At 34.4% G+C, this 12895-nt stretch overlaps 1 protein-coding gene across 1 annotated transcript; it reads left to right on the forward strand.

Annotated features, from left to right (window-relative positions):
- Window positions 1–4225: 4225 nt before the first annotated feature.
- Window positions 4226–12597, forward strand: LOC111814794 (spectrin alpha chain, erythrocytic 1-like; the record flags this gene model as incomplete). Its single annotated transcript, XM_023708750.1, has 4 exons — window positions 4226–4466; window positions 6739–6783; window positions 8916–8960; window positions 12553–12597. Coding segments are annotated over exons 1-4 (372 nt in total), but the record flags the coding sequence as incomplete, so codon positions are not given.
- Between the last annotated feature and the right edge of the window lie 298 nt (window positions 12598–12895).

Genomic DNA, 12895 nt, shown 5'->3' on the forward strand with positions numbered 1-12895 from the left:
AATCCCTGGTTCCGCAAAAAAAAAAAAAAAAAAAAAAAAAAAAAAAGAACTTTATATGACCAGAATAATGAAAAGTTATGGGTGAGAGTAAAAGTACTAAAAGAAAATAAGAAAGTATTAATGTTGTGAGGTATAAAGTTTTGTTAATATGTTCCTTGATGTATCACTAAGGGGCTTTTTCCCTCTAAGAGTGGTAAGCAATGTTCAGACACTGAAGAATCTGTGCCAGTTTCAAGAGAGTGGGCATTGAGGGGAAGACTGAGTTTCAAGTCAGCAGCTGTCAGAATAAGAACCAGAGAGCTGTCAGAGCAACTCCTACTGAGACTTTTTACTGGCTGCAGTAATTGAAACCTTAAAGAACTCATCTCTTTTGATTTATCAAACATTTTCCCTGAATGTCTTCTGTGGACTTCAAAACTGATTTTTTTGCTGTAAAGATTGTGGCTCTTATCTACTCAAAAATATATTAGAAACATTACATGAGATCTACCTGCTTTAGAAGTTTTAAGAGTATAATACTGCACTGCATTACTATAATTAATTCAGCATTGTATAAAGGCACAAAGTTTACCAGATCTGCAGAACTTAGTTGCATAACTGACAATGTTCATGCATTAAAGTTCAGATCCACATTTTCTTTCCTGTAGTCACGGAAAATCACCATTTTACTATCTGTTCCTATGAGTTTGACTCTTTTTAAACTTACTTCATGAGTGTTAATATTGGTCTTTCTGTGTCTGGCTTAAGTTGATACAACTTCCTAATGTTTGGGGCAACTTTATCCATGTTTCCCAAATGGCAGGATTTCCTCCTTTTCAAAGACTGAATAATATCCATTGTATTTATATGCCACATTTTTAACGTATTCATTTATGATGCATGTTCTAGTTTTCTCCATATCTTGTTTATTGTGAATAGTGCTGTAATAAACACTGGACTACAAACTATCACTCCCTTTAACAGTTCTATATATATTTTTTAAAACAGGATTTCTCTATGAAGTTTAGGATACTCTTTAATTTCTTATATAATCCCCCTGGACTCCAGCACACAGTTAACTTCCTACCCCAGCCTGACAAGTGCTGGGATTACTGCAATGTGCCACCATGTCCAACTCTTAGAATGCATCTCTTTGTGATCCTGATTTCAATTCTCTTGTATACCCAAAAGAGATATTGCTGGATCATCTCATAATTTTTTTAGTATTCAAAAACATCATAGTGTTTTCCATAATGGCTACACAATTTTACATTCCCATCAAAAGTATACAAGGGTTCCAATTATTTGATATAATTGGCAATACTTATTAGCTCTTGTTTCTTTTCTACAATAGCCATTCTAACAAAGGTGACATGTCTCATTGTAGTTTTTAATTTACATTACTTTAACAGTAAATTGATAATCTTTTAATAGATCTGTTGCCTATATCTGCTTTAGAGAAATGGCTATTAAATCTCTTTTTTATTTTTAAATTTAATTTTGTAGGCAGTGTTCTGTTTGCTATTGATCTGGAGAAATTCCTTGTACCTTCTGCATAAAATGTCATCAGCCTTATTTTTGTACAAGAAAGTCTCTGAAAGCCAAAATATTCTTTATTTTTATTTGACTTATAAGCATTCATATAAACAATTAAATCCATTGTGAACATGACTATTATACCATTCTGAAATCCCTTAGTTAACATTTTTGGTTCCTCTCCCTGTATTCCCAAATCACCACACTGAGACTATTAAACCTACAACTAATTTGTGACTGAAGTTATTAAATAGTTTAATCAATAGGCCAGTTCTTTATGAAAAATAGTGTCTGTTCAATGTATGATGTTGGGAAAATTGCATAGCACCATGGGAAAGAATGAAATTAGGCACTAAACCAAACATCAAGTCAAACTGAACTGAAGACTTGAATGTAAGGCAGGAAACTATAAATTCCTAGAAAAAAAAAAACATTGGTCATGGCAATAATTTCTTGAATATGGAAACAAAAGTGTAAACAATAGAGCAACTGGAATTAAGTGTGCTGTGGACAGCTCCAGTGCTTTGTAGGAAGGAATGAAATCATGCTATTATTTTCTTCTTGCTTGTTTGTCTCACTTTATAAGTTTTTTAAAGTAACTTTGCCTTTGAGATAAATTTCTGCCTCCTCCTTTTTTCTCCATCAAAATAATATATAAAATATTATGATTTTTTATATCATATATTAAAATGTATCTCATTTTCAAACATTTTGTGATGTGATTAGCTTAATAAATGAGGTATCTTAATTTTTGTTTCCTGAAATTCACAAAAAATATAATCCTATATCTTAATTTTTGTTTCTTCTATTTGAATGATTATAGGTATAGCTAAATCATACTTTTAAACATCTTACCTATGAGTACAGAAATAAAATAATTTCCTTGTTTTAAAAAAGAGCCTGCAGCAAATTTTGGGTATGGTGTTGGCTTGAAGCCTGTTACAAATCTGCAGTTAGATATTCATGGAGTTGTGAGCTCTATTTCCTAGAAAAAAAACAGAAAATAAGTTGTGGGTAACCTCAGTTCTTTCACTTTTGCATTATAAAGACTCAAGAGAGTGGGCAACCCACAGTTCTTCTTTAATGATGCTCAGACATAACATCTAAAGTCAGTCAAAGATACAAAACAAAATCTTAGCTGTTCTTCTTATATCTGCAACTATGGTTTCTTCCTGCCTTTTTGCCTGAAAACTTTACATACATTTATTTGTTTTTTGAAGTCATCTTGTGCAAACAAGAGTCATAGTCCCTCCACCCCAAATTGCCAAGTCATCCCGCATCTATAATGTGAGCAGCCTTAGCTGAATATGGCTCCTGTCGATAAAGTTGATTGTCTATGATTGGCGGGATGATTTTGAGAATTATTTTTTTTTATCCTACAGAATTTATGTTCCTGACAGCCCTTTCTGAATTCAATTACAGAGTTCCCTGTGATCTCTCTCTCTCTCTCTCTCTCTCTCTCTCTCTCTCTCTCTCTCTCTCAAATAAATTTCATCTTTGCAAGTTCTAGAGCTTTAGGAACATTGGAACAATCTACCAAGGAAAACGTGAGTACCGAATGCAGTTCTCTTCATTGCAATTTGTCGCTGTTACTATTTGGAAAATTGTCTCATTTGAACTGTCTATAATGTGTTTACATTGTCAGTAAAAATGTCATTTTATTTTTAAGAAGTAGAGAATTGTAATTCTCCTTTTTTATATGTTTCAGTTGAAACATTAACCTAGAACTTACGTTTACATAGCTATCAACATTTAGCAATGACCTGTTTGTTACACATAGAACAACTAGTTAACTTGGAACAAAATAAACTTGATAAAATTTGAGTCTCCATGGGATGATTTAATGTAATAGTCACATTGGTAAATGCTATCCAGAGAAACAATAGAGAAAAAAGAGAGTAAAATTCAAACTCTGTAGTGAGAATGGAGGAAAAAGTAAACCATGGAAATAGTGCTCAAATAATCATAATGGAAACTGACCCTTGGAAGTGTTTTTTAATATTGTCGCACACAGGTTGGATTCCTCTAAAGAGTGAGGGTTTTTTGACAATGTAGGATTTTTTAAAAATAATTATTGAAATATTAATATTTAGAAATTGATAAAAGTAGAAAACATACTAAATTTGAATTTGTAATGTTTTTGTATAAAGTAAATACAAAGAATAACAGACACATTTCTAAATATGAAGCAAATTTGTATAATTTTTTTGTATAGTTCTTTAATTACAGACCATTTCTAAGTACTTATTAAAGTAAGTTCATTATGCACAGCACTTCCCAAAGGCTTTTGAATATTTGAATGCATTAAAATTACATTTTTTTTGATCTACATGAAATTCTAAATTCCTAATTGAAACTTGTGTATCATGAATCCAAACACATTTTTTCTGTAGAAGAATAAATGTTACAACAATTTATGTGAGAAGGTATAAAGTTTTCTAAATGATTAATAGTCATTATTCTAAGTAGCAGCTATATGTAGTTAAATTTACAAAAATATAGTTATCCCTTCTAGCATTAAACACTTAAAGGCTTACAGATATATAAATATAGATTTAATACAAGTAAATGCCTTAAGATATGTGAGAAATATAATAGAAGCATTTTGATTTTACATTTGTTTTAAAATGTATTAAACAATTTCAATGGATGCAATGTATATATGATTCAGTATGATATTTTAAATTACATAAAAGTTTTTAAACTTGCAGATTATGGAGAGCAGTGGGCCAAAGGTTTTGGAGACAGCAGAAGAAATCCACCAGAGGCGTCATGAAGTGTTGGATCGATACCACAGGTTCAAGGAACGGGTTGCTGAGCGGGGTCAGAAGCTTGACGAGTCCTATCGCTACCAAGTTTTCAGGCAAGATGCAGATGACCTGGAGAAGTGGATCCTGGAGAAGATCAAGATTGTAGAGGATAAGAGCTATAAAGATATACCTACCATAGAGGTCAGTGCCAGACACTTCCCTAACCCAGACCCAAAGCTCTAACAAAAGAAACAGGTTTGTCTGTGAGAATAAAATATTATTCTACTAAAAAAAGATAATTCCCAAACAAAACAAAGTAGGTAAATAGAGTATGGTCATCAAGATATAATTAAGAGAAAATAGGAATTTGTATTCTCTTATAAAGCTGAAAAACTAAACGAAAACTCAAACAAAAATAGAGATGATAGTTGAAACATTGAAGTGTTTCTATAAAAATTATATTAAAATATTTTCTTGTAAAGAAGATTAACTATAAAAGAATGAAAGATTAGGCTTTTAGGGAAACTAATTCTTTTCCTAAATGACAAACCCTCAAATTTTCAAACCAGCATTTTATTTCCAAGGAAAACTCCAGATAGTATTTTATATTATCTTGAAAAATTTTGAAATTAACAAATGCATGAAAGAAGAGTTAGTGAATGTTTAGGGCCTCTATAACATTTTGTGTGATTTCAATATTTTATGACATTAATAACAGACTACTGGTAAAGAATCATCAAAGTTTCTAAAACAAACACTCTACAGTGTCTTAGAACCAAGGATTTGTTAGACTTAAGCACTGTTTTGTAAGACACAAGCTCACAAGAAGAATCTGGGAGGGAATGTATATAAAAATTCATCTGATTATTGCTTAGTATTAGAATTTTAATAATATACATTACATGCAAACATTGGAACACATATATTTGAAAGACAGAAGAAATTCTGACATATGGTTTATTTTATCTGAGTGAGAAAAACATTAAGGCATGGAATATATAATTGCAAATTAATTCATATCTGTTTGTACCAGGGTGGGATACATGGGCTATAGATTGTTACAGTCAAGTGTGAGAAGTTACTAGTTTTTCTTGAAGGAACAGGAATGAACCAAAGGCAAACTTTTGGAACAGAGACAGTAATATTCATTATGCAGAAACCCTGTTTTGTTAAATGGAAGGAAGATGAAAACACAGGAAAAAAATAATAATAGAAAGAGAGGTCAGGCATGAATTCAAACCACGGAAAAGTGATTCAGGTGTGCTTTTACTTAAGTTTAATTCTGTGCATTGGCTTACATAAGTTAGATGCCAAACTTGCCATACTGAACACAAACTTAAACAAAAGAATACAATCTACAGTGAGTTTTCTAGGAGGTGCAGAGTTAATTCTGCCATAGACTGTTGTTTCCTTGGTTAGGAAATCATATTGACCCATAGATACACAACTGGCATCTAATTTATATCTGCTTTTATTATAGTAGTGAACTTCAGGGATAGAAGGTGATAGATTAGCCAGACGAACAACTAATGCTGCTTGCAGGTAACAAGTAGAAAAAAAAGTCCGTATGATGGAATAGAGATATTAGGCTTCATTAGGCTTGAATTCTGTTTCTATATACAGGACAGATATTCAACGGGCCCAGAAAATAAACCAGTAAAGGAAAGATAATTCATCAAATTCAAAATAAGAGATAATTCCAGGGACTAGGTGAAATTATTGTTATTCACAAATTCAATTGATAATGACAAATAACCACCTTGAAATCCTCACCTTCATTAGGGGTATTCTGACTGTAGATTTGCACAGGTTTCAGGCAGAAACTATTATGCTGTAGCTTTTGTGTTTTAGAATATGAAAGTACACTGAGGAATAGAATCTAGCTAGAATAAAAATTTAAGTCTGCTTGCGTCAAGGGTGAAATCTTTGTCTATACATTTTTTAAATCTAGTTTGTGACATCAGAAGTTCTGCTTTCTAGGAACAGGAATGAACCAACAGCAACTTTGTGATCTATAGTTGATGGTCTTCATTATGCAGAAATTCTGTCTGGCTAAACTGAAGCAAGTTGTAAGAGTGTAACGGGAAATCCAAGAAAGGAAAGACATGGATTTCAAAATGTGCTTTTACTAAGATTTGCTTTGCTACTATTATAATTGTTCACCAAAGATGCATACATTACACTCATAACATAAGCAATGGGATCTTCCATAGAGTGTCATATCTGAGAGACACAAAATGAATTATGCCACAGGCTGTGGCTCCTTCCTTTGGAAGTCCTGTTAGTACAAACAAAATTTTTTTTTAAATTTCTTCTGGGTGTCCTCTAATGCCATGGGAAAATATTTCAAATTACATGGTGGTAATCTAGCCAGAAGATCACCTAACCTGTTTGCAAAAACAAGAGAAAAAAATTCATGCAAAGATACAGACATATTAAACATGATTAGGCATTAACTTTGTTTTGTATATAGGATGGCTCTTCAAGCAGACAAGGAAAAACACCAGATCAAGGACAGGTGAGTGATGAATTTCAAAATGACACAATGATTCCAGCTAATGAGTGTAATTATTATTCTTTCAATAGATTTAGCTGTTTGTACTATAGACAAACAGTGCTTGCCATTGTTCATTAAGTGGCATACTGGTTTTAGTTTTCTACAGGTTTCTGAAAGAATTTATGATGGAATTACTTTCATTTCACTAGAGTGTAAAACTACACTGACGATTAAAATATAACAATGAATGCTAGTTCATCTCTGCATACATCAAGTTAGAAATTTCTGTATATAGATTAGTTGACTCCAGTGTAAAATCATTAATTCCAGTGGTTAGGAAAGGGCTGAATCATAGTCAACTGAATGATGTGGTGTCAATAGTCTTCATTATGCAGAAACTCTGTTGTGTTAAACTCAAGGAACATAAAAAAAACAATAGAATTACATGACGTTACAGTACAAGTGCTCATATGTCCTGAGTCTTAATTGAACTTTGAAGGCTAGGGCCAAAATGTTGGCTTTCCTTGCGGCCCTCCTTTTTCTCTAATTTTGGTCTGTAAACTTAGGTTGTTAACACTCCAGAAGACAAGCTTATTGTTATAACCATACAAACTAGGCTGTCAAGCATAACCTCACTATCTGTCTGAATATCAAACATCTTAGGCATAACATGGAACAGGTATTTTTCATCAAGTATGGATATGTTGAATTTTAAGTCCCTACAGAATATGATGGAATAACATTTGAAAAATTAAAATATATTTAAAAATAGGCATAAACAATTGCATAATTCATACATTTACACATAAGTCCAGAAATCTGACCATATACAACCTTGTAGCAGGACAGTCCCACAACATTCCTTTTCCTGTCTCCTGCCTCATTCACCACCCCCTTCTTTTTGAACAGTCATCTACCTGAGAGACAGCATACCAGCAACTGGCATGTCATGACAAGCAGTCCATATACAGAGGACCAGAATGACAGGCACTTCAAGCATGAACCTACTATTACAAATTGCCATCTTCAGTGCAGTTGCTTAGTTCACAGGTGTCAGTGTATATAGTTAGTCAGTGAGAGAATCATTCCAATTAACTGCTAGATTCAAAAATCTCCTGCAGATTCTCAGGATCACTGCCTTACCCATCTTCTACTTATACTTGTATGACTTGCCACTGTCATGTTTCCTAGCTCTTCTCCTTTCCCTCTCTTAACTATTTAGTCCTCAAGTTTTGCTTTCCTTTTAGTTGTATTATACCTTTCTATTTGCATTTCTTCTTTTGAGTTCTTATACTAGGGTAACTATATGATATTTACACATGTGTGTCTGGTTTATTTCACTCATGATATCTTCAAGTGGCATCCACTTTAATCTAAAGGCTTTGAGTTTATCATTCTTTATGGCTGAGTAATACTCCATTGTATAAAAATGCCACATCTTTTTCATCCATTCCTCAGGTGATGGGCATCTTGGTTGTTTCCAAGATTTGGCTATCACAAATTGTGCTGCTATAAACATAAGTACACTTATATCACCATGATATGATGTTTTCAGATCCTCTGGGAAAATTCCCAGTACAGGAATAGCTTGCATCTTGTACAGCAAATAACCACTAGGAAGAGAGTATGCAATGTGTTAATTATTGAAACTGTCCTTCCAATTTGATTTGAAAAATAAATAAATAAATATAAAACCTTTAAAAGAGTAAAAAAGAAGAACACAATGGAAAGACCAACAACACATAGCTAAGCACTCAGCAGTGAATTCTAACAAGAGATAGAGGATTCAAATGATGGCTTTATGGAATTTTGATTTCAAGTACTATAGATTCATATGTACCAGTTGCAAAATGTTCCATATAGATCATCAACAGTGAGATCCTCTCTACATTGTACTTTCTTAGAGACATTGAATTAACTCTACCATAACCAGTTTCTTACTTGTTTAGAAATCATCCTGAGACATTGATGTATCTCTGGTATCTATTTGATGTCTCCTAATGGCACAGTGGTTTACTTCAGTGATAGATAGTGGTAGTCTAACCTTTAGATCAAGTAGTTCTGCTTCCAAGCAAAAAGAGAAAAAATAAAGTTCATGGAATGATACTAATAAATTATCCTTCATTAGGCATTAACTCTCTTTTGGTTCATAGGAAGGACCATTGACCAGTCCAGAAAGGACACCAGATCAAGGAAAGGTGAGTGCTCAGTTTCAAAACCAGACTGAAAATTCCAACATATAGATGGAATTATTATGTTTTTGAAAAAAAATGTGCATCATATGCCTTTCTTAAAATCTGCAGATTAGCAAGTGCTATTTTGGCTTTAGTTTTATACAGACTTCATGGAAAATTATTATGGTATAAAGTTTGTGACACTAGAGTTGGAAAATATACACAGTAAAAGAATTGAACAGTAACCACTTTTTGATTTTGATGAGATAAGGGTAGAAATTGTATATGGTGTGTGAAACTAGTTTGAAAGTCCTTTAGTTGGTCTTCTAGAAAAGACTGAAATAAAGACAAACACATGGTTGGGATTCAGTAATATTATGTATGAAGAAATTGTAATTAATTTGCTAAATGGAAAGAGCATAAGAACACAAGGGTAAAACTAAAAGCATATTGGGAAGTCTGGTTGTATTCAATCGAGAGACACAGGATTCAAGATTCCATTACATGAATATTTTTTGAATATTATACTTACTGACATCAAACAAAAACCCTGCAGAGATGACATAAGCCAAGGGATTATCTGTGGAAGATATTTGTCAGAGATGAAGAGGGACTTAGGCCAAAGGCTTCATGTTCCCTACTTTTGAAAACATAGTGACAAATAGATACATTTGGTTTTACCATGAAGTCTAAACATGAAATATCCTGCTTGCAAGGAACATTAGAAAAAGTGAATCCAAATAAAATTCACATAAGCATTATGTGTGCTTATTCTAAAGTAATTCACAGATAAAAAGTGATAGCTCAGCCTGAAGAAGATCGAGCTCTCCTTGTAAGTAAAACTTGGAAAATAATGTCCATGTGATGCTATAGAGATAATAGTCATTATTAGGCATTAACTCTGTCTCTGAACACAGGACGGAACTTCCACCGGACCAGAAAGTGCACCAGAAGAAGCACAGGTGAGTCCAGAGTTTCTAAATCAGGCAGATAATTAAAGGGGATTGGTCAGATTCTTATGCTCCAAAAAAATACAGTTGTTTATGAAACATCTTCAACTTGCAATCAAGACCTTAATAAGGAGCATTATGCCTTGAGACATCCACAAGGTTCCAGAAAAAACCACTGTGTGTTCGATTTCATGTCTGTAGAAGGTGAAACTGCAATGAGGAATATCATTAGGCCATGATAAAAGTTCAGCCATGCTTGTGTCCAGGATGAACGTTTTGTTTATATGTTTTATTTTCATTCTCTACTTGGAGGAACAAGTCGTACTGCTTACTAGGAACACCAATGAAAAATGGCAATGCTATGGTCTGCTTTCAAATGTCTTAATTAGGAAAAAACTCTGTTTTGCAAAACTGAAGCACATTATGAGAGAACAAGGGAAAATTAAAAAAGTAGAAGTGTGAGCAGTGATGAATTACAATATTAAATATGGCTTTCATGATGTTATTTTGCTTAAATGTGCTTACCAGGTTTAAAGTTAGTCACTCCATAAGCATCCCTTACATTCATGATGAACTCACTAGGATCCTCCATACAGTGTAATATCCGGGAGCTACAGAATAAATTATGCCTAGAGTCTGTGGGTTCTTTGTTTGCAGCCATACTGGAACATATCTGTATCATTTGTTTCCTTGGGACATCTCCTTAAGACATAGGAGATTATTTCAGACCAGATGGAGGTTTTCTAGTCTGAATTTCAACTCTTCTGCTTGCAAGGAACTTAGAAAAATAGAATCCAGATAACGATTCAGACAGCTTAAGGCTCATTACACGTTATGTTTATTGTTCTTAGGATAGATCTTTCCTTGGGCCACAGACCATAGCAGATTAAGCACAGCTGAGTCATAAATTTCAAAATGAGACAGACTATTCCAGCGTAGGAGTGTAATTATTATACTTTCCACTGGTTCAATAACTTGCACCCTAGACAAGCATTGGACACCAGTGTCTAAGAAGAGGTATTCTGTCTTTAGTTGCCTAAAGGCTTCTGAAAGAATTTATGCTGGGTACGCCTGTATTCACTAGAGTTTGAAGGTAAACAGGGGATCACACTACAATCTTGGACGCTAGGTTTCTTTTGCATATATCCATGTAGAAATACTGTTCCAAAGTAGTTCAGCTCCACTTGATATATCTCTAGTTCCATCACTTAGGAAAGGCCGTATGATAGTCAACTGAATGGTGCAATGTCAAAAGTCTTCATTATGCAGAGACTCCCTTGTGTTAAACTCAAGGAACATAGGAAGACGAGGGAAAAAGAGCCAATACAGAACTCAGCAATCATCAGTGAGTTTTAATAAAAGATAGGGGATTCAATTAGTAATTTTACCAATGTTTATTTTAAACATCTAGAGTTTCCTACATAACCAGAAGAAATAAATGATTAAAAAACCATCAACAATGGGATCTTCTGTACGTTGTGATTTCTAGCAGATATTGAATGAATTCTGGCATAGGCTGCTGCTTCCTTCTCTACAAATCGTCCTAAGCACTGATACAGCTTTGCTAGCTGTGTGATGACTCCATACGCCATGGTGGCTCACTAAACGGGGACATTGCGTTAGTGTAGACTGAAGATCATGGAGTTACGCTTCAAAGGCAAAACCAAAAAGCAAACTCTGTCCCACTGGGTGTAAACTGTTTTTCTGTACACAGGAACGACCATCCAACAGTCCAGAAAGCACAGCAGATAAGGACAGTTGAATGCTCAATTTGTAAATCAGACTGATAATGCCAGCAGATGTGGAGTTATAAAGATTTAGAAAATAAATTTGTGTACACGCTATAGCTTCCTTAAAATCTACACAATAGAAAGAGGAATTCTGGCTTAGATTTGCTAAAGGCTTCAGACAGCATTGACTATGTTGTAAGCGTTCTCCCTGTAGAGGGGGAAAACATACACCTTGATAGAAAACAACCAAAAACACGGTCTAATCCTCCTTAGGGCAGGGTAGAACTCCCTGTAGAGGGGGATAACATACGCTTTGATAAAAAACAACCAAAAACTGTGTCTAATTCTCCTTAGGGCAGGGTAGAAAACAGCCCACAATGAGAGACCTGAGCTTGGAAAACTTTGTTTGGTCTTGCTAGAAAGGAGAAAACGAAAGACAAACGCATGATAATGAACCACAGATATTAAGTATATAGAAACACTAGTGTTTTAAAAGGAAAGGAACATATGAACACAAGGGTAAAACAAAAAAAAAAGACAGGAAGTATGAATGAATTCTATCAAGAGGTGAGACACAAATTTTCTTTTTAATAAATATCTCTTCAGACTGCTGTACTTACTTGCATAAGATAGAAAACTTGCAGAGATGACATAAACCAAGGAATCCTCTGTCCAGGTATTTTCTCAGAGATGCAGGGGTATGTATTCCATTCAATGTGGGTTCTGTGACTTTGCAAGCATAGTGACACACAGATATAGCTTTGCTTTCTTCTAGATGCCTGCTCAGGTCGTGGTAGATTTATTCCGGAGTCCTTGATGAAAGGCGAGCCCACAGATCACAGATTTTGCTTGCAAGTGAAATGCAGAAACCAAAGTCCATGTAATGTTACAGATCCATAACAGTGCATTAAGCACTTGCTCTGCTTTTGCACACAGGATGGACCTCCAAGTGGCACAGAACATACACCAGATGAGGGACAGGTGAGTCCTGAGGTTCCACAACCAGACAGATACTCCACCTTAAGAGTGCTGTCACAAGTTTAACAGGTATTTGGGTGCTTTCCGCATTTACCAACCTTGAAATCCAGAGCTAAGTGAGTGGTATTTTGGCTTCACTTTTCCAGAGACAATAGGCAGAGGGAATTAGGTTTGTATCCCTGGAGTGGCCAGTGCACTAAACAGGGAACATTTCTTTGAACATTCATGGAGGTGTACTTTTGCGTGAATAGGACATGTTTCTTAGAGTTTTAGAGTCCATTCTGAGCTTCTACTGGTGCAG

Source organism: Octodon degus, unplaced genomic scaffold, assembly GCF_000260255.1.
Source record: "Octodon degus isolate 3935 unplaced genomic scaffold, OctDeg1.0 scaffold00540, whole genome shotgun sequence".
NCBI classification, from domain to species: Eukaryota; Metazoa; Chordata; class Mammalia; order Rodentia; family Octodontidae; genus Octodon; species Octodon degus.